The sequence below is a fragment of the Phaethon aethereus genome, assembly GCF_964289735.1.
Source record: "Phaethon aethereus genome assembly, chromosome: 7".
NCBI lineage: Eukaryota > Metazoa > Chordata > Aves > Phaethontiformes > Phaethontidae > Phaethon > Phaethon aethereus.
Window position 1 is genome coordinate 38,516,948 of NC_138583.1, and position 25,865 is coordinate 38,542,812.

General features: G+C 39.6%; 1 protein-coding gene across 10 annotated transcripts in view; it reads left to right on the plus strand.

Moving 5' to 3' along the window:
- The window catches only part of DOCK1 (dedicator of cytokinesis 1), a gene marked incomplete at its 3' end in the record, with an annotated part of 322,821 nt that overhangs the window by 35,796 nt on the left and 261,160 nt on the right, over positions 1 to 25,865 (plus strand). For 4 of the 10 annotated variants that reach the window (XM_082001999.1, XM_082002006.1, XM_082002004.1 and 1 more), the window contains 13 exons: positions 2,959 to 3,107; positions 6,837 to 6,972; positions 8,154 to 8,311; positions 8,875 to 8,956; positions 9,394 to 9,529; positions 9,879 to 9,951; positions 12,521 to 12,600; positions 14,974 to 15,099; positions 16,515 to 16,639; positions 16,946 to 17,044; positions 18,214 to 18,286; positions 20,186 to 20,289; positions 20,749 to 20,932. In XM_082001999.1, coding sequence (XP_081858125.1) covers positions 2,959 to 3,107; positions 6,837 to 6,972; positions 8,154 to 8,311; positions 8,875 to 8,956; positions 9,394 to 9,529; positions 9,879 to 9,951; positions 12,521 to 12,600; positions 14,974 to 15,099; positions 16,515 to 16,639; positions 16,946 to 17,044; positions 18,214 to 18,286; positions 20,186 to 20,289; positions 20,749 to 20,932 — 1,525 coding nt within the window. Of the gene's footprint in view, positions 1 to 2,958; positions 3,108 to 6,836; positions 6,973 to 8,153; positions 8,312 to 8,874; positions 8,957 to 9,393; positions 9,530 to 9,878; positions 9,952 to 12,457; positions 12,601 to 14,973; positions 15,100 to 16,514; positions 16,640 to 16,945; positions 17,045 to 18,213; positions 18,287 to 20,185; positions 20,290 to 20,748; positions 20,933 to 25,865 lie in introns of all 10 variants that reach the window. The other 6 variants (XM_082001997.1, XM_082002000.1, XM_082002001.1 and 3 more) reach the window with 5 other exon arrangements.

Genomic DNA, 25,865 nt, shown 5'->3' on the forward strand with positions numbered 1-25,865 from the left:
TGAACCTCTTTCCCGTTCTGATTTGTCTGTATTTAGCTTCCAGCCATATGTGGCTGTTTTGTCTTTCTCTGCTACATTAAAGAGCTTTTAATAACGGGTATTTTCTCTCTGTGAAGGTTCTCACACTATAATCAAGTCAGCTTTTTGATAATCTGAACAGACTGAAGTCTTTGTTACACAGTTAGATATTTTACCCTGAGTCTTTGAGTCACTATGTTCTTTTCTTGCTCCTTCTGCAGTTTTTCATTGTCTTTTATATAGCAGAGATTTTTCTAAAAATTATTTAATTATTCCAGTTGTTTTTAGTCAAATAAGGCCTGGATGTAGTCTGAATGAAAGATAGTTACACGTAGCCTGAATAAACCATTGATGTAGGGTGTTTAGAAAGATGTATTATTTTTAAGAGTGTATTAACTAGTGTCTTAAATTTTGAGAGTTATGAAGACAGTAAGAGAGGCTGCTTCTGGGTAAGATGAAAGGATTCTGGGCCTCTGTTGTCTTTGTCTTGATGTTGTCTTTCACAATAAAACTAAAAGGCAAGTTGAAGTTGTTCTGCAACTTCAGTTTTGCGTAGTATTGTTTGTGCTAAAATCGTGTATATGCACTGTCCCCAGTTTAAACCAACATGTCAAATTCTGTTTTGTGGTTAAAGATTCGTTTCTTTGTTTCTGAATGCATGTGTGTGTGGGTATGCATAGAGAAAATGCTCTGGAAAAGAGGTTTCTTCCATTGTAAGTCTGGAACTTTCTACAATTCTATGACTCGAAGATAATACCAGGTTGGACGGGACCTCAAGGATCATCTGGTCCAACCTTTCTTGGCAAAAGCATGGTCTAGGCAAGATGGCCCAGCACGCCGTCCAGCTGAATCTTAAAAGTGGCCAAAATTGGGGAATCCACCACTTCACTGGCGAGATTATTGTGATGGCTGATTTTTGTCACTGTGAAAAATTTTCCTCTTGTGTCCAATCAGAATCTCCCCAGAAGTAACTTGTACCCATTACCCCTCGTCTTTTCCCTGTGACCCCTTGTAAAAAGGGAGTCTTCCGCTTCTTTGTAGCCACCCTTTAAATACTGGAACATGGTGATAAGGTCTCCCCTAAGCCTTCTTTTCTCAAGGCTAAACTAACCCAGTTCTCTCAGCCTTTCCTCACATGGCAGGCTTCTCAGTCCTTCGATCACCTTTGGGGCTCTTCGCTGCACCCTCTCCAGCCTGTCCACATCTTTTTCGCATAGCAGGGACCAAAACTGAACACAGTCTTCCAGGTGTGGCCTGACAAGCGCTGAGTAGAGTGGGATAATGACTTCTTTGCCTCTGCCGGTGATGCCCTTGTTGATGCCACCCAGCATCCCGTTGGCTTTCTTGGCTGCAGCAGCACACTGTTCACTCATACTGAGCTTGTTGTTCACCAGGACCCCCAGGTCCCTTTCCACAGAGCTACTCCCCAGCTTGGTAGATCCCAGCCTGTGCTGCTGCACTCCTGGATTGTGTTTTCCCAGGTGCGAGACCTTACGCTTGTCCCTGTTGAACTTCATAAGGTTCTTGGTTAGCCCACTGTTGCAGCCTATCCAGGTCTTCCTGCAGGGTGGCTCTCCCTCCCAAAGTGACCACTTCCGCACTCAGTTTGGTTTCATCAGGGTACACTTGATCCCATCGTTGAGATCGCTTATGAAGGTATTAAACGGAGTTGGACCCAATATCGGTGCCCGAGGGACTCAACTTGTGACAGATTGCCAGTTTGAAAGGGAGCTATGTACTCCCACCCTCTGGGTGCTGCCTGTAGGCCAGTTCCCCACCCACCGCGCAGACCACTTGTCTAGACCGTAAGGCATCAGTTTCTTTAGGAGGGGGCTGTGGGAAACTATCAAAAGCCTTGCAGAAAGCCACGTAGACAATGTCCAGTGCTCGCCCCACATCAACTGAGCAGGTTACTTTGTTGTAGAAGGTGATCAGGTTTGTCAAGTATGACTTGCCCTTGGTGAATCCGTGCTGGCTTTTCCCAGTCATGTGCTTCATTTGACTTACGATTGCACCCAGGAGGATGCATTCCCTAACTTTCCCAGGGACTCAAGTGAGGCTGATGGGCCTGTAATTTCCTGGATCCTTCTTTAAGCCCCTCTTGTAGATGGGGGTGACATTAGCCTTCTGCCAGCCTTCTGGGATGTCTGCCAGTCTCCATGACCGCTCATGGAGAGCGGCCTTGCAACAACATCAGCCAGCTCTCTTAACACCCTTGGGTGGATAATGTCAGGTCCATCGACAAGGGTCAAGCTCCTGTAATAGTTCACATACCATCTTCCTTGTGTCCTGGCTTAGCTGACTGTTGCCGAGGAAAGTTTGTGTTTGCTGCTGCGTACTACTTATATCCATAGTTCCAGGTTTTATAAAAAAAATTAAGGTGTTTAACTTCCTATAATGTTTAGTGCTTTCCTGGTTTTTCAGTTTCCTTCAGGTGTTACCTGTGGACTTGTAAGGTACTGATGCTCTGGGCTGTGCACACTGAGGCATTTTAAAGTGTTATTCTGAAGATTTAACTGGGTGGGGGGAAGTGTTCTCTAATGTGTTGCAGATGGAGTATTGCAGAACTTGAGCCTCTTGCTCTTAAAATGGACCATTTTTAGTCCTGCTGTACTCTGTATAGAGGGTCACTGAATAAAGTTACTCTATGAACTGGGAAAAGAGTATCATCCCTTGAATGCCTGGTCTGAATACAGTATGACCTGGGTTTAAGGGTAACATTAGCACAAGCATTTGCACTTATTTAGATACTAAAGCAGACTGTAAGAGCCTTTGTATTCAGTGTTCTTTGCTACAGGAAGTTAGGCTCCTATTTTAGAGCTAATTGTAGACTCTTACCCGTTTGAATTTGTATTTCATAACTGCAATTTGTTACATGTATTTAAAAGATTCTCAGTAGACTTCAAAACTAACTTCTGCCCACCTTTTTCTTCCAAACAGCAAGATAACAGAGAAATGTTTCGCAGTGTAAGGCACATGATATATGATCTCATTGAGTGGAGATCTCAAATACTGTCTGGGACCCTACCCCAAGATGAGCTCAAAGAACTGAAAAAGAAAGTGACTGCCAAAATTGACTATGGCAACAGGTTTGTGAACAATATTTTCCAGTTGTTTATGCTTAAAACAAAATCAACTTGTGTAATATACATCATCTATCAGTGACTTCTTGCAGGATTCTTTTATTCCTCTATTTGTGGAGATGTAATATAGTATATTAACAGTGCTGTTATAGCAAGATAAAGAATGAAGTTGATATAGCATCTTTAAAGTGTAGTACAAATTGTAATACGTAAAGTAGAATCCATATGTAACTCTCTTACTTGATGCTATTTTCAATTTGACACTGGTATGAAGTTGTACTTTTTAAGGTCAATTGAAAAGTGCAAGTATTGCCTCCATTCAAAATATAATTTAAACTCTACTTGCTTCTGCAGCATAAACAGTTGTTGCCCTCTCAACACCACCAGCTGCGTGTGCCCTGAAGTCACTTAGCTGTAATATGATGTTGAAGGATTTGGCTCAAAAACATAGTTTAGCTCGTTGTTCCTCTACTTATATTGTATCCAGCTTGTACCAGAAGATTAACAGATAGATTCAATAAAAGAAAATATATATTTCACAGAAGAGAATGGAAATTGTTAAGGAAATATTTGCTTAAAAAAAAAACCAAAACAACAAAACAGCAGTATAGGTTGCATATGTTAGATACGTTAGTAATTTAGATGTATTAACTCACCAAACAGCAGTCTGGATTTAAGGACAATTTTTTAAAAATACAAGTTTCAGATTACAGGTTGTCTAAACAGTTACGAAGTGATTGTGCCCCTGTACTCGGCACTGGTGAGGCCGCACCTTGAATACTGTGTTCAGTTTTGGGCCCCTCACTACAAGAAGGATGTTGAGGTGCTGGAGCGTGTCCAGAGAAGGGCAACGAAGCTGGTGAGGGGTCTGGAGCACAAGTCTTATGAGGAGCGGCTGAGGGAACTGGGGTTGTTTAGTCTGGAGAAGAGGAGGCTGAGGGGAGACCTTATCGCTCTCTACAACTACCTGAAAGGGGGTTGTGGTGACGAGGGTGTTGGTCTCTTCTCCCAAGTAACTAGTGATAGGACAAGAGGAAATGGCCTCAAGTTGCGCCAGGGGAGGTTTAGATTGGATATTAGGAAAAATGTTTTTACTGAGAGGGTGGTCAGGCATTGGAACAGGCTGCCCAGGGAGGTGGTGGAGTCGCCATCTTTGGAAGTGTTCAAAAAACGTGTGGATGTGGCGCTTCAGGACATGGTTTAGGGGACATGGTGGCGCTGGATTAATGGTTGGACTTGATGATCTTAAAGGTCCTTTCCAACCTAGTGATTCTGTGATTCTGTGACTTTCCATTTTGATGAAAAAAGAGAAATCATATTGTACTCTTCAATACGGAAATTATTTGAAGCACTTCTTTGAATACTGAGAGACAGCATTATAGTACTGCGCACCTGGGGACTGAAAAAGTTTTCAGCAAGCCAGTCTTTAAGTCCCTTGTGATGTAAATAACTCATCAGACTTCAACTATTTGTGTTTTATTCCTTAAGAACTGCCAAATCTGCAGTATTTCTGTTCATGCACTTTATCAGCAAAAGCTGTGATTTAAAAAAATTAAAAAAAATCAGTAACTGCATTCAGTCAGTAATTAGCATTTCTAATCCAAGATATGGACTGTTGTACCTCCGTAGACAATTAACCAGATGTTGTTGATATTATTTGTTTGACTACTGTATTTTACCATCTGGCTAAGGAGTTGGTTAAAGTTAGTCTGAATAACCTCCAGATGCTCAGTGTTCAGATACAATGGAACATCTTGTGCTGTGCTTTATATTCACAATGTTCTGGTGGGCTAATTAAGTGATCAGAACATTCTCTGTGGAGTACGGGAGGGATGTGAATTTGAACTTCTGAGTAAATGCTCACAACTGAAAGATACCATATGTTTCTAATGTAGCCATACATTCACTTTTGTCTCAAATAAGCATGAATAATGATTTCAATATTCAGACAGAACAAATCTGTTATGTTTTATAAATGTTTTCTGATCTAGTAATATCCTAACTTTTCCTGTTTTGTGTAATACTGATTTGTAAATAAGATTTTTTTTTTCTCTATAAATAAAGACAACAATTTTACTGCATGTTGTCAAAACTGAGGAGTAAAAATGGTCCTATGAATTTGTATTTTTAATGTTTTCCTGAAATTGGGTCAGGTACTTTTGTTGTGAAAACACATTTTTTGTTCAGTTGCAAAAATCTGTAACTGGGACACTTAGGAAAAGATTTCAGTTTTTTTTGAAGCGTCATTTGCAAGGTAAAGGATAAAACAAGGACATTAAGTCAAAGGAGTGTTAATTTGACAGTGTGTGCAAACATTCTTGTCCTGTTAGTGTGTATAGGCTAGGTGATTAGTTTTTCTCTGCATTTCGGAGTTATGTTTTTTCCTCTGGTCCTGGCGAGTTTCTCCTACGGAAGGACTCTGCTTTTGCTCATCCAGGACTGACGTTAGGATACAAGTGGCCAGTGGGTGTATCTCCTGCTGTGTCTGCTGCCTGGGAAACAGGACTTGAGGCAGCAAGGCTATTTTGGTTGCTTTTCTATTTGGTTTCAGTGATGAAACGGCTTTTTCACTAGAAAACTGATCTGGGAGCTTGATGGTCCAGGGATGCTGAAGAGAGTTTCATGATGACTAGATCCAGTTACAGAGTAGAGCTTAAGAGGTGTTCCTTAATAAGCAGCTGCATGCTCTCTGCAACTTCTTTGAGTGATGTTCATCCACGTTTGAATTAATGCAGTGCAGTTAATTGGAGGGGTTTCTGTATTGACCCTGCTCAAGGCTTTGTTTCAAACCTCCAGGTTTCCTTCCTGTCAGGGAGGGGCGAGGAGTGAGCCTTTAAGTACGTGAAACACGTCTTCGTCTGCCACAGCTCCTGTCCTTCTTTTCAAGTGATTGCGGGTCATGTCCAAAGGGGACTTACTCTCAGACAAACCATGAACCTCTGTGTGGCTTATCAGACACTGCAAGTTTGATTTAAGCTCATTGATCAAACATATTTCAAAACCAAAGTTACAGCAGCTCCATCGTGAGAAGTGACTACAGAGTTAGAAGAAAATAGAGACCACATGTATTGAAACAGAGGTGAGGAGGTCAGTCTTAGGGAAGATAGGTTGAAAAATGTGGATCAGCCTAGAACTGATTTTTTTTCTCAATCCTTGGTTCTGCTGCCAGCACTTTAGTAAAGTGAGAAAATGTGAACGGTCTTTCCTAAGACTGGATTTGATTACGGCAGAAACCTTCCTCTCTGCAGAAGGTAATCATGGACGTTAACACCCTGCTGACAGAAATCTGGCTTCTGCTCTAAATAAAGGGAAAAACTTATGCCTTCTTTTATCTTGTAGGTTTAAACTAAAGCATGAATATGCCTGCTTGGGAGGAGAATGTGGAGCAGGACGAAATGAACTGACCTATTTGCATGCGATGTGACTGTAGTAGTTTTTTGTTCAAACTGTCAGATGAATCAGAGGAGGAGACAAAGTCTCCTGCAAATTTAGTTGTTTAAGAAATTGCTTCTCCAGCTGTTCATTGGTTCTTTCTGTGCTGTGGGAAAAAGTGACTTCCAGTCAGGGATGGTTATCTCCAGGCTTAGTGACATGTTAAATTGTGTTAGGTATCAAATAATTTCTTTCCGTCGTGTGTTGTGTGTGCATGACTTTAACATTAAACAATTGGCAGATGTTTTTTAAGCACTTACTTGAGCACTGTTAATTCACAAGCGTATTTTCTTGTTTGTTTAGAATTCTTGACTTAGATCTGGTCGTTAGAGATGAAGATGGCAATATTTTGGATCCAGAACAGACGAGCACAATTAGCCTTTTCAGAGCACATGAAATAGCTTCTAAGCAAGTTGAAGAGAGGCTACAGGAGGAAAAAGTAAGATGTAGTATGCACTGTAGTAGCTTTTCCCTTTGAAACGTAAGATTGTGAACCGTTATTTTTAGCATTGGTAGTGAAGACTTTGATATGTTTATGAAGTGTTATCAGGCTTAAACATTTTGTAAGAACGTGTATGTCTTAGGCTGTTCAATTGTCTTTTTCATCCTTTAAAGGTCTTAGTAGAGTTTATGGTTAAGACCTGTAAGTTGACTATGTTTGTAGGTTAATAGCAGAGATGCACATGTAGCAGGTTTGTACGTTAGGTTGTCATGAGAGTTTTATTTTTGAGAATCAAGTAGAATAATGTCCTCATTATGTTTGTGTGATTTCTGTATGCTAATCCTGAAAATTTATTTGTTTGAAAAACAGAAGACAAATTTAAAGACTTTCTCAGATTTGAATAGTCAGCTGCTTTGCAATTCAAAACCTTATTTTTAAAAGGAAGAACCTTCCAATCGTAAGGAGTCCTGCTTGTGTCAGCAGCAGTTAGTGGAGCATGGTATTCCTGAGGAGTTGCTCATGAGTGTGTTAGTGTAACTTAACGAGTTACTGTGTCCTGTTGAGTTGTAATGGGCCATACACGCACTTGCAGCCCTTACCAAACTTAGTGTAAAAATATCCTGGTTTGAATGGGATTTAATCTATTAAATTTTTGCATCCAAAGTTCGTCCTTTGTCCCTGCCTCAGCTGGTTTCCTTTTTGTGCTTTCCTTCCTTCTGCCTAGATAAAGTAGTTTGTGGAACGATTATGGGAGCTAAAATCTGAGGGGTAGTTCACCTGTACAAATGGCACTGTTTTCTCTCCTGTCTTACTTTTCTGACAGGTACAGAGTGCAAGAATCAGACAAAGCAAAGACCAAACTTCCTTTTTTTTTTTTTGGTCAGATCTGTTTGAGGCTCTGTCTTTTCCTCCATTTGTTTAGCTCTCTTTTTAATATGTGAAGGCATCTCCCCCTTGCCCCCGGCCTCCTTTTTCTTTTTTTTTCTTTCTCATTATGTTGTGGCACTTCCACACGGGAAATGTAATTCATCATAGATCCTAATACAAACAAAGATCACAGGAGTAGACACTCAACAGAAAACCTGTCTTCTGTCTGAAAGGTTTTAGGAAAGTTTTATAGTGGTTGGATATTTGTTTGGCTAAGTTACACTTAAGTTTCTTCTGTTCTTGAATTACAGTCTCAGAAACAGAATATTGATATCAACAGACAAGCCAAGTTTGCTGCAACTCCTTCATTTGCTTTATTTGTCAATTTAAAAAATGTAGTCTGTAAAATAGGAGAAGATGCTGAAGTCCTGATGTCTCTGTATGATCCACTGGAATCAAAATTTATCAGGTCAGTGTACTCCTGAGTGTACTCCCTAATCTGCGCTTACTCAATTATGGCAGTGAAGTCCTTTCGCAGGATGAGAGGGCATATGAAAGTCAAATTTCTGTGAAATGTGTAGGACAGGGTCATCTGGGAACTGATAGTGCAGCAGCATTTCATTGTTGTGTTCAGGACAGCATCAGGCAAGTCCTTTCACTGTGGGTAGATTTGAGTCGCACCGTTCCTCATCACGCTGTGCCTGTGGCTCCCCAAGTGCGGAGCTTAAATGAGACGTGAACACACCTGCAAGGCTGTGTGCCCTTGCGTAGCAGCGGCTTTGGCACCGAGGTTGATTTCTACGTCCCCTGCTTCATTAAAGGAATTCTTAGACTTTTTTTGCTGAAGAGTTGCTTGCTTTTTATAAAATTATATACACAGGAAATGCCAGCTCTCTGCTAAGTAAATGTTAATTTGTTTAGGATAAGTAGATTGCATTTAAAATATTCTTCTGTAAATTCTCAAGCTGATTTTATCTGCTTATGTTAAAGGAAGCCATTTAAACAAAGTCCTCAAAATACTCCTTTTTTCAGTGAAAACTACTTGGTGCGATGGTCAAGCTGTGGACTCCCCAAAGATATAGACAGATTGCATAATCTTCGAGCAGTATTCACCGTAAGTGTGTTGGGCTTCCTTCAACTGGCAAACTTTAAAGCATGTGTTTCATAGCCTGTGAATAACAGAGGAATGTGATGATTGGTATGTAAACAGGGTAGAATTACCTGTGCAGGCAATGATTCTGGGGAAGGCTCACATGAGGCGTTTCTCCTAAGTCGCTACCAAAAATTCCTAACACCTGGCTAAAACCAAAGTTTCTCTGAAGTTTTAACTTACTAGAAATTATTTGGCCTCCTAAGCATATAATATACACAGAGGTCAAGATAAGACATTTAAGTACTGTTACAAAAACTCCTTTACTCTGAGGGCAGTTTGTCATGGTGCTAGAGGCTAGCGCAGCGAAGGCAAATTCTGAGCAGCAAACCTTCTGCCTACTAAAATGGTACTTGGAATTCAATTACTATAAAGTAATCTGAACAAACTACTATTTCTAGGACCTGGGCAGCAAAGACCTGAAAAGAGAAAAAATCAGTTTTGTCTGTCAGATTGTGCGAGTGGGCAGGATGGAGCTGAGGGACAACAACACAAGAAAGCTAACCTCTGGGCTGCGGCGACCTTTTGGAGTAGCAGGTAACTGAGTTAGATACAGTCTGCTGTATCTGTCTGTATCACATTATATTCTTGCATAGAAGATTGGGTGTGTGAAACTCCGATGGGTTGTATAGACTCAAAATTGTTCCCAGGTCCTGGTTAATCGGACTGATTGCTGTGTTGTAGAGTTGACTGTAGCTTTCAGGACTCAGATTTAGCTAGAGATGCCAAGGGTTATTTGCAACATGATGGTATTCTACAGGAAAATTCTGAAACTGCACAGTTGACCTTCTGAGTCACCATGGCTTCCAGTCCCCCAGGGTATTCCCTCAGCACCCTTCTTCCCATGTTGATCACTTAATTCAGTACGCTTTGTTTTTGTTTTCAGTAATGGATGTTACTGACATAATTAATGGAAAAGTTGATGATGAGGACAAGCAGCACTTCATACCATTTCAACCGTAAGTAGGGAATAATTGAAAAGAATAAGCAGAAGTGGAAGAATTAAGATTTTAACTTTCATATAAAAAAAAAAACAAAGAGTTTTAATTTTTGGTTGGAAGAAGTGTTCTGTAGATATTCTGAAGTTAATTTGTTTCAGTGTGATACTTTATCTTGAGTAGTACTTACTAATACTACTTCTTGGTAATTTCCCATTAGTTATAACAGCGATAGCCTCAGAAACGTCAGTTTTCTTCTAAGACTTGCATTTAAAGTATGCATTCCCAGTTCTGCAGTCTTGTTTTCCTTTTCTTTAAAGATATCAAGGTGATAATATGCAAGAGGTGAAATTCTTAAGAGTGCATTGCTGGTTTATCTCTGCCTGAGAGCGATAAAGACCAGCAGCATTACCAACATCCGCTGCAGGTGACCTCTGTGAAATTAGTAAATGATAACATTTATCTCTTTCTTGGTAGTAGATATAATTCCATAGTAGGGGCCACAGTAATTGGAGTACAAACAAAAAAGTTGAGAATTTGAAGGATGGCTTGATATACCTCCTGCAGCATCTTCTTATGGTTCAACTTTATCATGTGAGACTCGTACCATAAACCTTAGGTACTTTGGTTGGATAGTAAGGGAGAGGATGTGTCTGCTGCATATTCCTGTTACAGCTGGTTCACAGAATCAAGGAGACCAGTCTGCTATGTGGACCTGGTCTTGTTTTTAGTCATCTAAAACTGCAAACCTTTCCACACTGACTCTAAGGTTGCTGACATGGAGTTTGACAGATGCTATTTTACAGCAATTAAACTGGCTATTAGCAAATATGGAGTTGGTGTCCTTTAAAGTACGGACACATATGAATAATATCAAAGATCAGTTTTGACTTCAAGCCACAAAATCGTATGAAGAAATATGGATTTAATAGCCTGGATTTTTGTGAATATGTAGATGTGTGCAGAGAAAGTGCTTTTAGAAGTGAAAGCTTACTAACAAAAGAGAATGTTTGGCAAATGTTTCATTCCGTCTCTAGTTCATAGGGTTTTTTGGGGTTTTTTTTATTCCATGAAGTGGGGAATGGTAGGAGGGATAAGTCAAATGTGTGTAAAATATGAATGCTTAGTTTTCTCATTGTGCGAAATGTTTGACTGCCATCTGTTCGAAAAGGTAAAACATAGTTATGTTAGCTAAATTCCTTGATTAATGTACTAATGGATATTCAGGAGGCTTTTAATATTAAAAAAAAAAAAGCTTGAAATAATGTCAGATTAACTTTATTTTGGAAAATAGGTTTAATTCAGGGAGCCCCTGTGGTTTGAAGATGTAGGGCTACTGAGAGGATTGTAAGGTCTGCAGGTGCGATAGGGAGCTGAGCGGGTGGGTGCCTCATGTCTGAAACTGTTTTGTTTGTATGCATCAGTGTTGCTGGAGTGGTATAGAGGCTGTTCATGTGAAAATCAGAAGAGTTCAATTTTTCAAGGGAAACGGGGGTTTTTAGGGAAGAGTGCATTCGTGATATGTTTACTGTCTGGTAAACAATAGCGAGCTTATTTTTTAGTGAGTGTGGAAGTATTCAATGAAAATGAATCTTTGTGTATCAAAGTGGATGCTAATGGAACATCTAGTTTTCTGCTCCATTAACACTGATTTATTTTTTCTGTATATATAAATCAGCTTTTTGAAGAGATGTATGATATGATTTTTTTTTTTGCCACACTAAATTAAAACATTCTTCTGAAAAAATATATTCCAAAGCTTATGGATAATGTGAAAACATGCAATGAATACTGGTGTCGTTGTTTCCAACGTAGACTTGCACTATATATGAGACACATTTTTCTTCTCATTCCATGCTTTGCTTCTGTTGTACCACATGCAATTCTGTTTTCATATCTTTGTTTGTATTCATTCACTAGCCACCAACACAATGGCTGTCAAAAGCACTTGGCAAGATTACTTAAATGACACTTAATGCTTCTGTTTATTTATAGTTTCCATCTTTTCGTTTTATTCATTAAGTTTAACAGAACGTTTGGATTGCCTGCTTTTCTTCTTCTATGCCATTTCTATGAGATTTACGGTAGCTTTGCCTTCAGCCAGTATGCACTGCTGCTTACCTACGGAATGGCAGAAGTGACCCTGGAGGTCTTGCCAGGCCAGTCTACTATTCGTGTACGAAAGGGAAAACTGCCTCTATAGGTTTTCACTGCTTAACAGGGGATTCTCAGGTGGGGGACATCCTTCCTATTCTCACAAAGTGTTCCTGGGGCCTGTGCTCGCACGTCCCTGAAGGGAGAAGTAACAACGCAAGTGTGCTGTACTTCTCTGTGGTAGATAGCGTTCTTCTGATTAATGATCTTCCTCTGTCTGTCTTGTTACCTTTCCTGTCCTCTGTCTTGCGTTGACTAATAAATACTCTTTGTCACAACTATGATATGATCTTGTGTGTTCCCTTGTTACTGTGACTTCTGGTTTTCTGTGACCCTTTGTTTCCTGGTGTTGGTCGTCATGTGCATCCTCCAGGCTAGCGTTGGATGACGCCATTCGACACAAGCAGCTGAACATATCATCCCGTTTTTCACCCAGGGTGGCAGGGGAGAATGATTTCCTTCAGACTGTTATAAACAAAGTGATTGCTGCTAAAGAAGTTAACCACAAGGGTCAGGGTATGTACTGTTCTTTATATACACCGGTGTGCCTAAAACTGCTCTTCACTTGATTTGCAACATGTGATGATTTTAATTTTGGATTAAGGGTGCATAATATAACCTTCGCTTCTTCGGTGCTGTTTGGTAATAGGAAACGTGTTTGCACGGTTTGTTCCCCCTCCTCCCCCTCCTTCAGGGCTCATTCTGCTATTCCCCCCCAGCCCTGCACCTTTTCCCCCCCTGCCCCGTGTTAACTCTGTAGGTTACCTGTCCTTTCTCTGCATTGTCCATCGCTTGGACATCTTCATATTTCTGTACTGGAAATGATGACTCTGGGAGTCGGTTCTCCTGCCCTTGACCTGTGGACTTTGGCCTCCTCAGGTTGAAGGAAGGGATATTCTCTTCTTTTCCTTCCTTTGCCTTATCCTTCCGCTACGTGGCTGTGCTCCCAGCATTTGGCTCCCTCTTGGGAAGACCGGGGCATTGCTCCCGCCCGCACCGCACCCGCCTGGGCTCGGGGGTGGTAGAGCAAGGCAACCCCGCTGATGCCTTCCCCTGCGGCAACTGAGTGAGCTTCCGAAGTCTGGCTGGGGTTTTTTGTGTGTGTATATACAACACTTCATGATCATAATGTGCCTGCCAGTTAAAAAGTGAATTGTGCGATAGCTCAGCTGTTACTCTGCTGGCTGCAGTATTTTTTTGGAGTCTCTGCTACGCTGGCCAGCACGGCATTTCCACCAGACACTGTGTGTGTGAATATCTGTATCGCTGGTAGGGAGTATCTGAACAATAGACCCAAGGAAAATTCCATGCTTTCTTCTGATTTTTACTAATTAATGGCAAATAAAAATCTAAGTAAACTGTTATAAATTGTCCATTAGCTAAAGAGGAAGACTTAGATCTGCTTTTCTCCCCGGTTGTCATAGGTAACCAATGTGTATCAGAAAGGAGGAAACATGTTAGCTTTTTTGATTCATTTCAGGTTTTTTCCCTACAAAAGGCACTCAGGGAAACGGAAAAGGATTAAGAGTTCTTGCTTAGCCAGTCAGTGTAGGTACAGTTACTGTTTAATGAAATAGCAGCTGTTATTACCATCTCTGGAAACAAGTCAGCATACAGCCTTTTATAAGAGACTTTAAGAGAAAAGAAAGCTAGCTGCCAAATATATACAAAATGAATGCATAGCTAATTGTGTGTATAACAAGATAACCTACGATTTGTTTTATAGGTGAATATTTTTTGGTTTTTTTCCCTAGATTTTAATTTTAGGATTTTCTTCTGCAAATTGCTGCTGTAATTATTTCGTGCTTAAACTTTCTTGCCAGTTGCTTTACCAAGTGTGTAAGACTTCCCCCCAGCTTTGGTATCTTTCTTTTTCCTACAAGTGAGCCTGAGGTTAGTTGGCAAGCAGCAGCTTTTTAGTGGCACCTTCTGCTCCTGAAGAGAAAAATGTCAACTGTGTGAAGCTGATGCTGTAGATTTTTGTGCTCAGTGCAGTAAAAACAACTTGTGGGGGAGGTGGTAATGAACCAATTCAGGGTACATATCTGCTGTTGGTGCTGTCTTTATTGGCATCTCAATATTGGTTGATTGCAATACTTAAGGTTTTCCATTCAAATCAGTGTTGCCACTTCTCTTTTCTTCTTGTGGAAGATAGTGTTTCATGAGAAAGAACTTGTGAGTTCAAAGGAGAGATGAAAGCTTGAGGCAGTTCTGCTAACGGCTTAATAACTATATTTCCACCCTTTGTGGGAAGACTTAAGTGATGAGAGAAGTCTAGTTCTCAAGGTCCTGTGAGGAGGTGGGATTCTTCTGGGGTCACTCTGGCTTCATGCCATGGGCGCCATAGACTTGCTTCCATTTTCACAGCCTAGACCAGTGGGTCCAGTTGATAACCAAGGGTTTCCTTCTTCCAATTTATGTTGTATGGTGCTGCTAACCTGTTTTTCTTCTGGATGGTGTCAGGTTCTATTGAAATTTTTAGACTGTGTATGGGAAGCTGTATGCATCTGCTTTTGAACATCTTACCTAATTCCTCCCTACAAAGGTGCCTTCTAGATGGTATTGCTGCAAAGTCAAAGGCCCAAGTCCTTATCTTGCACAGATTTCCAGTTTCTCAGGGTTTTTATTAGCCAGTCAGCTTCCAGGTGAGGTTTTTATACAGTTTTCCAGAAAGTCTATTATAATCGGACATAATGTGTGTGTACTTACGTTTCTGCTTGAAGTGGTGGGGTGTTTTTGAGTGTTTTAAAATACTTTCTAAAGTGTATTTTTTTGTAAGTGAGGAGCAGTTACCTTAATGTATGTTCTTACATTTTAGAATGTGTAAAAAGAAATCTTTAGTAACTAGAAGAAAACCCCAGTTTAATAATTGTGGTTTTTATACAACAGGTTTGTGGGTGACTTTGAAACTTCTTCCGGGAGACATCCATCAGATTAGGAAAGAGTTTCCACACTTAGTGGATAGGTCAACAGCCGTGGCTCGGAAAATGGGGTTTCCTGAGATTATTATGCCTGGTAAGCCATTGTGTGAATTAATGCTGCTTTGCTAAATTTTAACATTCTTTAAATATCTGTACGTATGGAAGTTTTTTGGGGAAAAATAAAAGATGAATTTAGGGTATGGTGTACATTAGAAATAATGGATTGTCAAAGGATTTTGTCCCATTCAAAATAAATGTAAAATACATTGGTAATACCCGTCATATGTGCTGCATAAATAAACTAACTCCATCCCCCCCTTCACCCCCCCCAAGACGTGATCTCACAGTGACAGGGGAAATTATCTTTTTCCAGTGAAGAAAAACATGTACAGAAGAAATACTTCATATTCTTTCCCTAGCAAGGGTGTATGTAAAACTTATATCCTATGGTGAATCCAAATGAGGAAGATTATTTCAGAAGATCAGGCTTGATTTAGAGATGCGCAAATGTGATTTAGAGCGACCTCTTAGGGTTTGTACTAGATGCGGATAACGTATTTGAAAGCAAGCCATATTGTCTTTTTTTAATACGTGTTCTGTGGTTGTTCAAGTCTGTTTACAAAATGCCCCCAAAAAAGTGGTGCTTCTCAGAATAAAAATAGCCATAAGCAACAGACTATAGAAAAAACCCTGCACTGTCCTTTTCAGGTCGATGGGCTCTGGAGGATCCATTAGCTATTTTGAAAAAACATCCCATTTCCAGCTCTCCCTGTGGTTGCTGACTGTGCATTTGTCAGTGGTTTCACTATATATCTGGTATGGTGCAAGTGCCTCAGCACCTCTGCTTGTTATAATCGTATGTTGGCACGTAAACCATCTGCCTCATGAAATTATTGGAAATCCCCTGTTTCCACAATTAATTGTCAAAATCTCAGTTCAGTTGGAGTGTAGTGGAAGTCCATTTTAAGACGTAAAGCTAAATACAACCCTCCCCTGCAACCCCCAAGCCAGAAGAAACATTAAACCACTTCCTGATGTAGCAAGTTAAACAGATGTCTGTAGGCTGTTGAAATAGCTTTAAATTGCAGAATATCTGTGTATATGGTAAAATAAATGACTGTGGTGAAATTCATCCTTTCAAATTAACAATAAAAGAAAAAAGGAATTGAGGTATTTTTTGAGTGGTATGGCACATAATCTTAATGATGATGTGGTATTCTTTCAGTCCAGAAATAATGCGTGATTTTTTTTGGTTTTAGGTTCAGCTTGCTGCACTATAAATTGGTAGTTCTTTACCAGTCTTAGCACAATTTTAGCTAAACAGCTGTTTTCAGTACTACTAGTTTTGAATGTTCAAGATACCGTGGCTTCTAAATATTTTGTCATGTATATGTATGACTGCTGTTACTAAAACATGTTGGTGGTGGTTTCTGTGCATCACTGGTTTCACAAATGAATAGGTATACCGTGAAAATTGCTAAGAACGTTGTGATGTGCTTTTTCTTTTAGGTGATGTTCGTAATGACATCTATGTAACGTTGGTTCAGGGAGATTTTGACAAAGGCAGTAAAACAACAGCAAAGAATGTAGAAGTTACAGTATCTGTTTTTGATGAAGATGGCAAAAGATTAGAGGTATTAAAGTATTTATCATCTGAGGTTCTTTGGTTTTGGTACATATCTGTTTAAGCCTTTTCAACCTCTTTCTCTATATTTGTCAACTTAAGTCCCTGGTTTTATTTACAACAAAATTTTCTCCTTTGTCATATCTAAATACATATTGTCATGTCAATACTTTGATACTCATTTCATGAGGAGCTCTGAGCTTGAGCCAGTCTGTCTTATTTTGATGTACTTCACTATATTTTTTTTGTTTATTTAAATGAGAAAGTGGTGTTTAAGAAAGACATAAACATTTTCTCTTTTGTTTGTGTTTTCAAGAGTGTTATTTTTCCTGGCGCTGGTGATGAAGCCATCTCAGAGTACAAGTCAGTAATATATTACCAAGTAAAGCAGCCTCGCTGGTTTGAGACTGTAAAGGTATATAAACTGTTACAGTAACTTCCTCTGTGAGGGTTAATATGCAATTAATACAGGTTTCAGTGGAAAGCTTTGAGAAACAAAACTAGGGAAATTTGATGCTTGCAGTCGTGTTTAGCAGGATGAAAGGAATAGCTCAACTAAGGAAGGCTTTCAGAGACTGCTGGAAAATAGATCTCATTGAATAATGCATTTTATTTCATTTCATCTTTTTGGTCAAGACTCCTGTTACAGGAGCACTCTGACATCTGTTTAGGAATGGCTTACTCTATTTCTATGAAGTTGACCTAGACAAGCAGGATATTAAGGTTAAAACATAATTGCCATAGTGTTGAACTCATCAGTATTTTAGAATCTGGCTGATTTTACTTTAAGCTTGCTGAATTTTCTTGGGTTATAACATTTTAGCTTAAATGCCAAGTTTCAATATTACAGAGGAGGTTGATGTTAGCTTTATAAAAATACATGCTGTCTAGCTGTAGTCAGTGGGAGCAGTATATGTGTACTGAGACGCTCCTCCCCACACCGGTGTTTTAAGTTCAAAGGTGCTCATGTTGCATCTGTAGACAGAAAGTGGCTGCTAGGGAATGGCAGAAATCTAGATGTACTGTTGGGGAACAGTGTACAGCACAGAGATGGAATGCAAGTGTGATTGAAAATATGACAGCTCTAGCAAAAATACAGGGGGAGGAGAGCGTTGGTTAAATCTCTGCACATTGGTTACCTGTGGATCAGAGGTGTGCTAATTGTATATGTAGTACAAGTGTTGCATAGATAATGGGTATGTTAAAAATTTGTGCTTTGCTGCTGTTGATTATCAAGTTCACCTCTACCAGTCAAACTCAAGAGGGCCCATTCCTCAGCTGGGGGGAGAGGTAGGTGAGGCTCTGAGGTTACAGCCCAGTGTCTGAAGTTGCATGTCTTGTGAGTTAATTTAAAACGCTTGCTTCATTTCTTCTTTCGGTGCAAGAATTGGTGATTTTCCTGGGGAATCTATGACCTTTCAAGGCCTTCTGTGGCAAAATGAAGCTGGTACTAAACATTAATCTTCTTGAAAGAGCCAAGCATATTGTGAAAGATGCCTAGATGAGATTTGGTAGTGGTTGATGATGTTTCAAGATACCATACTGACTTTTTTCTTTCTCCATCCTCTTTCCTGATATGTGAAGGTTGCAATCCCCATTGAAGATGTGAATCGCAGTCATTTAAGGTTCACGTTCCGTCATAGATCATCACAGGACTGTGAGTAGTTCACCCCTTCCATTATTGTTCTTGTCAGTGTCTGGTGCCAAAATCTGCTGAAAGAGGCATAACGTTCCTCATCTGTAATTGACTATTGTAATTGCTTTTAGTGCGCGGCGAAGTTTTTTGCCTGCTTATTAGCATCTCAGCTTCTTTTTCCCTTTTGCATCTTCCTCGCTCTTACCTATCGACGTCAAGTTTTTCCTTTGTCCCGTTATTTCTCCAAGTCAAATTTGGAAATTGAAAGGGTTGTGGTAGTGTACATCTTAGAGGCAGGTGGGTGGGGGGTTGTAAAGATACTTAGCAACCTCATGTGTGAAATGGGAACATGAAAGAGTTTACAGTGGGCTCAGCATCAGTAATCGAAGATTTCGCTATAAAGAAATTTGGTTTCTGGTTCTCAGTCTGACTTGTGGCGGTTTTGAAGTAATTTTGGTCTAAAAGATACTTGAGAGCTTGTGGTTTTCTTCAGCTGTCCTGTAATGTTGCTAGTAGCTGAGATACTTTGAACTGTTGAGGATCAGATTGAGAGAGCTAGACATCTTCCACTTGCCAGCAGTTGTTTTGTAGTAAAGTTTGGGGGTTTGCCCTGGTTGTGCTAATGTTCATTCCACATCGTGATAGTAGAGGCTGAAACGCTTGAGACAAAAGCGTTTCAAAATCTGCAGCAGAACTTTTTTGCTGTAGAATAAATGCGTAGACAAAAGCATTAATCAGGTTGTGTCCACTGGACGCATTTTAAGACGTGTAATACTCTACATGAATACTTATCTTTGTAACATGTAGTACATTGCCCCATAGCAGTTATTTAATTGAAACTGTATATTTTGCGAATTGATCATTAATAAAAGATGTACTTAGTTCAGAGACTGGTACTTACCAATGAAAACAATATGCAGAAAATAATTGTCATTAGTGTCAAAATTATGGTTGTGGACTACAAATTGTAAGAGTCAGAAATATTTTTATGATGACTTAAATTTTTAAGTTGGCCATGGTTTAAATATTAATTAGAGGCTGTGCCTTACGGCTGTAGGGCTTTCTTAAAGGATGCTTGAGCTGTCTCAAGTTGATTGCACTTTTCTTCTGGTTTTAAGTCTTAACCTACTCTGTGATTTCTACTTGCCCTGTTGCTTTGTTTTTACTTAACTTTTCATAGATTTTGAACAATGAGAGTAAACTGAATTAATTATCTAGTTCATGTTAGTTGTAGAGTGGGTCAGCTTTCAGAAACTTAGGCACTTCGTCTGCAGTTATGGATCCAGTTTCTGCTTTGGTTCTAATACTCCCCCTATAAATGATAGAGCCCTGATGAGATCTCAGTGCTCGTCTTTAAATCATTATTCTGGGTACCAAGCACTGCCACTCTTCTAAGGAGGGTTATGAAACTCTGGCCCACGTTGCCCAGAGAGGTCGTAGATGCCCCGTCCCTGGAAACATCCCAGGTCAGGTTGGACGGAGCTCTGAGCAACCTGATTGAGTTGGGGTTGTCCGTGCTCATGGCAGGGTGATTGGACTAGATGACCTTAAAAGGTACCTTCCAACCCAAACCATTCTGCAATTCTACAACTCCAAAAGACCTGAATGTTATAAATGTATCAAATTCCTGTTTTGTTTTTACAGTGTTACCTTAATTCAGCTTTCTAAATGAACACACGGACCATAGAAATCTTAAGCATGTAGTTGCTGTTGCCATGGTCAGATTCTTAAGCATTTATTTTTCTATTTTTGGTTCTAGCTTGCGTTTAGAAGACTCTCCCAATTTCTTGTACCTTTTTTCCAGCTGAGAATATCAACTACAGTCATTCATTTATAGGTTACTCATGTTTTTGAGATTAGATGGACTGTCTCTATTAGTATTAAACACTTAATTATGCTTTTTTGTTTGTTTTGTAACAGCCAAAGATAAATCTGAGAAAATATTTGCCCTAGCATTTGTGAAGCTCATGAGATATGATGGAACGACTTTGAGAGATGGAGAACATGACCTTATAGTTTACAAGGTAGAATTTTGAGATACTTTAGTTTTTCCATAGTAGCTAGCTCAGTGTGAGTACTATTGACTTTTAGTGAATTATTGTTACAGAATTGCATAGAAAAATGTTATAGACTATTCTGTTAGATCAAGCAACTAAGTAGTAAGTACTGTGCGATTTGCATATTTGGCAGATTGATTGTTAAACCTGGAGTATGTTTTACTGGGCATGTTTTAATTTTTAAGGTGTTTGTTATTGAGCCTTATGTGTGTTATCATGACTGGGGAAAGTTACTTCCCTAGCCTTTTGTCTCTAAACTGTAGACAAATTAGTGCTAAATTACTGTTGTTAAAGACCCATTGGATAGCTCAATTTCTGGAGTAAACCTAAGAAAATCCAGTGTAAATAATAAAATTTTATTATTACCAAGGCTTTTCACTAGATATTTTAAGGTTGTTTCATATCGTATTTAAAACACTATTGTAGGCCGAAGCAAAGAAGCTGGAGGATGCCTCGACATATTTAAGTCTGCCATCCACTAAAATAGAATTGGAGGAAAAGGGACACTCTGCAACAGGGAAGAGCATGCAGAACCTCGGAAGCTGCACCATCAGCAAAGACTCTTTCCAGATTTCTACTCTAGTTTGTTCAACAAAACTTACCCAGAATGGTAAGTTCATGGAACTACTGGAGCTTCTGCTCCTCACAGTTGGAGTGGGGTTGTATGTACTGACTTGCCTGCCTTCTCTGTCCACCTTCCTCTGTGAGTGCATGATGGGTTGTTTGCCGCGCAGTCTTGGATTAAGTTGTCTGGATGAAGCAAAAGCATCTACTGAGTGTATGTACGATCCAGCCTCTTCTCTGCCCATGGACTTTGTTTTGCTTTAGAGCAGTACATGCCTCTAAGGAAACAGAGGAATCCAAATTAAATGGAAATGGGAATATTGTTTGCTGTGTAGTTGAGACAATACTGAAGTATACTGAAAACGGGCTCTGTGGCATTTTACTTCTCTGGGTATGAATGACAGCAGTAAGGAAGAGGATGAGTTTTTGCTTTCAAGAGTAGGTAATATCATGGCTCTGCTACCAAATAAGTTGGTTTATGTTATTTCCAAGGTGCAATATACATACCTGATGCCCGAAGAAAGCTGTGATGTGTTGGGCAGAAGGGATGTGAGCATGAGAATGCGTTGCATGGGGGTCGCTGTCATGTTCACATGTCCTCTCATGAAGACAGAGTTCCAGGAATGGAGTTTGGCATATTTTGCTCCTTTTAAAACTTGCCTTATGTACATTTTTCATGTGTATTTATCAGCTGGCTGACTGCATCCAAAGGCTGTGGAGAGTGGAGCTGATGGCAGCCACCAAAGCAAATATTTCACGTTTCCAAACTGTGCCTTCTCTGTAGTTTTTGTACTTCGTTGCCATGGAGCGGTTCCTTGGTCTTGTTGCTGCGCGAGGAGTAGACTGGGGAGTGTGGGTGGGTCATTGGGATGTGAGTCATGCCAGGGAAAGGGATCACTTCTTCGTGACTCACGAGAAGGGAGGGCTTAATTCGGGCAGATCTGTCGGGAGCTGAGGTTGTGGATGAGCAGGGCTTGGGACAGGGGTGCGTGGGGATAATGATTGGATTGTCATGTTTATGACTTCTCCTCTCTCCAGGGGGAAAGTTACTACTCTGTGACTTGACTACGAAGTCATGCCAATTTTATTGCAGTATTTTTCAGTGGCATCTCTCTTACAGCACATCCTAGGTATTTCATATTCAGAGCACACCAGATTCACTGCAGTCTGGCAGTCTTGCAGCCCAGGAGAGTGTTTAGCAAAAAATTCGGAAATGATTTTGGAATTTCACAGCAAAGATGGGATCATAGCTCAACAGTAACACAGTGGGTTTGAGGTTTCGTAGAACAGAAACTAGCATGTGGAATTGAGCTGCTTTTTGTTTGTGATCTGATTAGGGTTTTTTTCTCAGTCTTTCCTAGTGCTTATTAGTAGTTAGAAGTATTTCATAGTGATCAATATATTGATGTTGCTTTCACAGACCTATTATTAAAATTAAGACTGAGCATTGTTTCATGCTTAATTTAGAAATAATTTGCTTTGAACTTTTAATCTTTATTTAATGTTACTGTTAATTATGTTGTCTGTGAAACTTCTTCTGAGTTGCCAAAGCCTTTTCTCTTTCTTCAAAGTATTTTGACATTATTCAGCAAGATCACCCTGTATCCTTAAGCAGTTTAATAATGAATTTTTTTTGTTTCTTTTTTAAATTCCTCCCTCAAGTATCAAGTAGTTTCATCTAAAAATTCGCAACGCTGTTCAGATTACAGTTTCTGAAGCTGATTTTAACTTCTGTAAAATTGTTGGTTAATATTCTTCTTTAAGTTTCTTAAAAAAATAAGTAAAAATGTATGATTATCCTCACTTACCAAAATGTTGAGCCAAAACATAATTTTCTTCTTTTGGTCATCTAATAGTTCTTCCTTCACCCTCCATAAGTATCTTAGAATTGGCTTTAAAGCTTACTTTTAGTAATTCTGAAAGTATGTTAATAGATTATATGGTTCTTTCTGCATTGTATTTGGGGTTGCAGACTGTCTTTTTGTATATAGGCTCTTTGAACTCACTTGCTTTCAGTTCTCTACCAACTGGAAGTTACAAATGTGGCTTTTCTGCTAGTAATTGATGTCTTTAGCATCTGAAAAGTCTCAAATAGCAAACTTGGCCACTGCTAAGGCTTTCAGCTGTTTTCTTTGAAAGTGGCAGTATGAAATATCTACTTAATTAACATTTGAACAGTTGTTAGTGATTTGTGGCAGAATATATTGGTAGCAACATATTTCCTGGCCTTCTCTTAGGATTTGCATTTAATTTTGAGGAAGAATAGCAGTGTAAGCTGAAGAGAAGGACCATTTAAGAAAACAACAAAAAAAACCCAACAAAAAAACCCCACAAAAAACCCCAACCTCCTCAGGAATCAGTGAGAACATCAGCTCTTGGAGTCATCAGAACTTTCAGTTCATCATGACTTTGCCTCTTGGCCAGATTCTGCTCTGCCATGTGAGGCAGAAGAGAACGATGTTCTTCCCATAGCTACAGGACTCGGGCAGTGCATGCCTGTATTTTCCTTTGGCTCTCAAGACTTTCTGTCACAAGTATGTCCTTCATGGGCTGAAGAAACACTTTGACATAAACATCAAGTACATTTTTATGTAACGAAATGGAGCTTTTATGATAAAACTCTGGAATTAAAGAACTGATATGAAACTGTCTCAAGCTATGGAGATGTGTGTGAGGTGATTTAATGACTGACAGTGCTGCTGTCACCTGATGTATTAACAGGCAAAGTGGCAGTGGATCCCCACCTTCTCTAGGGGGTGGTTGACTCTGATACCTCATGCTTGCTTTTCTACTGTGTACATGTTGTGGGGCACTGAATGCATCAGCAGACACCCCAAGTTGGTGGTGTTGGGCTTTTTTTTTGGGGGGTTGGTTTTTATTGGTTTTCTTTGGGTTGGTTTGTTGTGTTGTGTGTTTTGTGGGGTTTTTTTAAGTCATGTGAGAAATTTGATCTCATATGTTGTGGGATATCTGCTTGCAGCTGATGACACCTCTGGAGGGGGAAACGTTGGGCCTTGGGTTCTTAGGGTAAATGGATAATGGCCTGTTCTGAATCTGTTTCTAGTGTCATGTCCAAGTCAGGGTTGTGTGTTGATTTTGTTTTCCTTCTTCTGAGTAGCCTGTTGAGCTGTGACAAACTGAGGTCATGTTTTTTCCTGCATAGGCAAGGCAGTTTTGGTACTTGAACCGTCTTTTTCTGTCAACTAGAAGCTGGAGATACCAGGAAATACAGAAGGACGGGCAAAATGGCATCAAAAGCAACATCCCCCTCTACATGAAGACTACCTGTGGTTTTACCAGTAATCTTACCAGTGCCTCTTATAGGACTCTCAAGCTGATTGTCAAGGTTATGGGAAAAGAACTGAAATTGCATTAATGGGCTTGCTGGAGAATTTTTCTTATGACCAGTAGCCAGAGAGCTTTCTGGGTAGTGTTCTACCCATGTATTTGCTGTTCTGAAGCATCCAGTCTGTCTGTAAGGCTTACTGAAAGTGTTCCTATACTTTCTTTTCTGCCTGAAGGACTCAAACCTCTACATAACAGTGACTGTTACTGATCTGGAGTCAAGACTTTGAGGAACCTAGGAGACTAGGCTTTCCGAAAACAGTTGAGAGGAATTTTACTTAGTCATTCAGCAAAACTGATAACTTAAAGAAAAGGCGATACTCGTGATACGAAAAATTCAGGTGCTACAATGGCATAAAAATGAAGATGTAAATACAGAATTAAAATGAAACAAGTCATAAAGAATGGAAAATCAAATGCTGAAAGTCAAGAGGGAAGATGATTTCAAAGAACACGTGGAAATTTAATTAGAGTGGAAATATTATCTAACTTCAATTCAGTGACTGGGCTTTGAGAAAAGATTGGGTATCTCTATAGGGAAACATTTGCACAGATACAGGTGAAAGGAAGTATATAACCAGGACGTTGGACCATTTGCTTCTAAGTGCTAAATAAAATGTAAAAGAAAGTCTTCATATGGAGTCAATATAATCATAAATCACATTCACCCAAATAAAGTTGTTGTTGGCTACTTGGCAGGCTAGATGGTTGTTCCAGCCCTTTGCAATTGAAAATCCTCGTTCTGTCTTCTTCCTCTGATTATTTTCTGATCACATAAACTTCACTTGACCTAGGCTGACTACAGTAATTACTGTTTACTGTGGGCTGAAATAATGTTTTACATTCTTATCCTGTTCTACTTCCTGTATTATTTTATACCTAGACCTATTAAAAGAGTAGGATTAACTGACTGAGTGGTACTTTCCTGGGGTTAATGCTTGCAGTGACAGAGTGAATGCACATTTTTACTGTATACGGTAACTTGTTTTTCTCTTTCTGGTAGTTGGACTGCATTGACATTTTCTCTTCACATATGTATATTCATTTAGCATTTGCTGTGTCATCACGCTGGAAGTACATGTGGGTTTGTTTTCTTGGGGCAATACACAATGCCATTCAAAGATAGTCTGTGGGCTGGCTTTTGTTCAGATAGTTGCTTTTGTCAAGCTGGTGCCTTTCTAGAAGTCAGACTGAAACCAGATTCAGTGGTGGAAAGCTGATATAAACATATTAATGAAACACTTTGGGTAACTTTTGGAGGCATCTTTGCTTTCTTCCAGAAGAAATTTTTCTGTTAATGTTGAGTTTCTAAGACTTTGGTTTTAGTCTATAGACTTCTTGTAGGATATATTAATTCAAAATTAAAAAAAATTGAGGGCTTGGATAGTTCAGATATTTAATGTAGTAAAACATTCTTTGCTTCTAGTCCCAAAGAGATGATAAGAAGGCTTGGTTTGAGTGCTGCTCAGAGAGGGATCTATCCTAAGGAGGTCTGTAGTCCACTTCACTAGAAGTAATTTTATTTATTGCTTGGAATGAAAGATTTTGGGGAAAGAACAGCAGCTGCTCTGGGTATCTGCATATAATTTCCAGAATATACTCTGCGGATGTATGCCTTGGTAAACCTTTTGTTG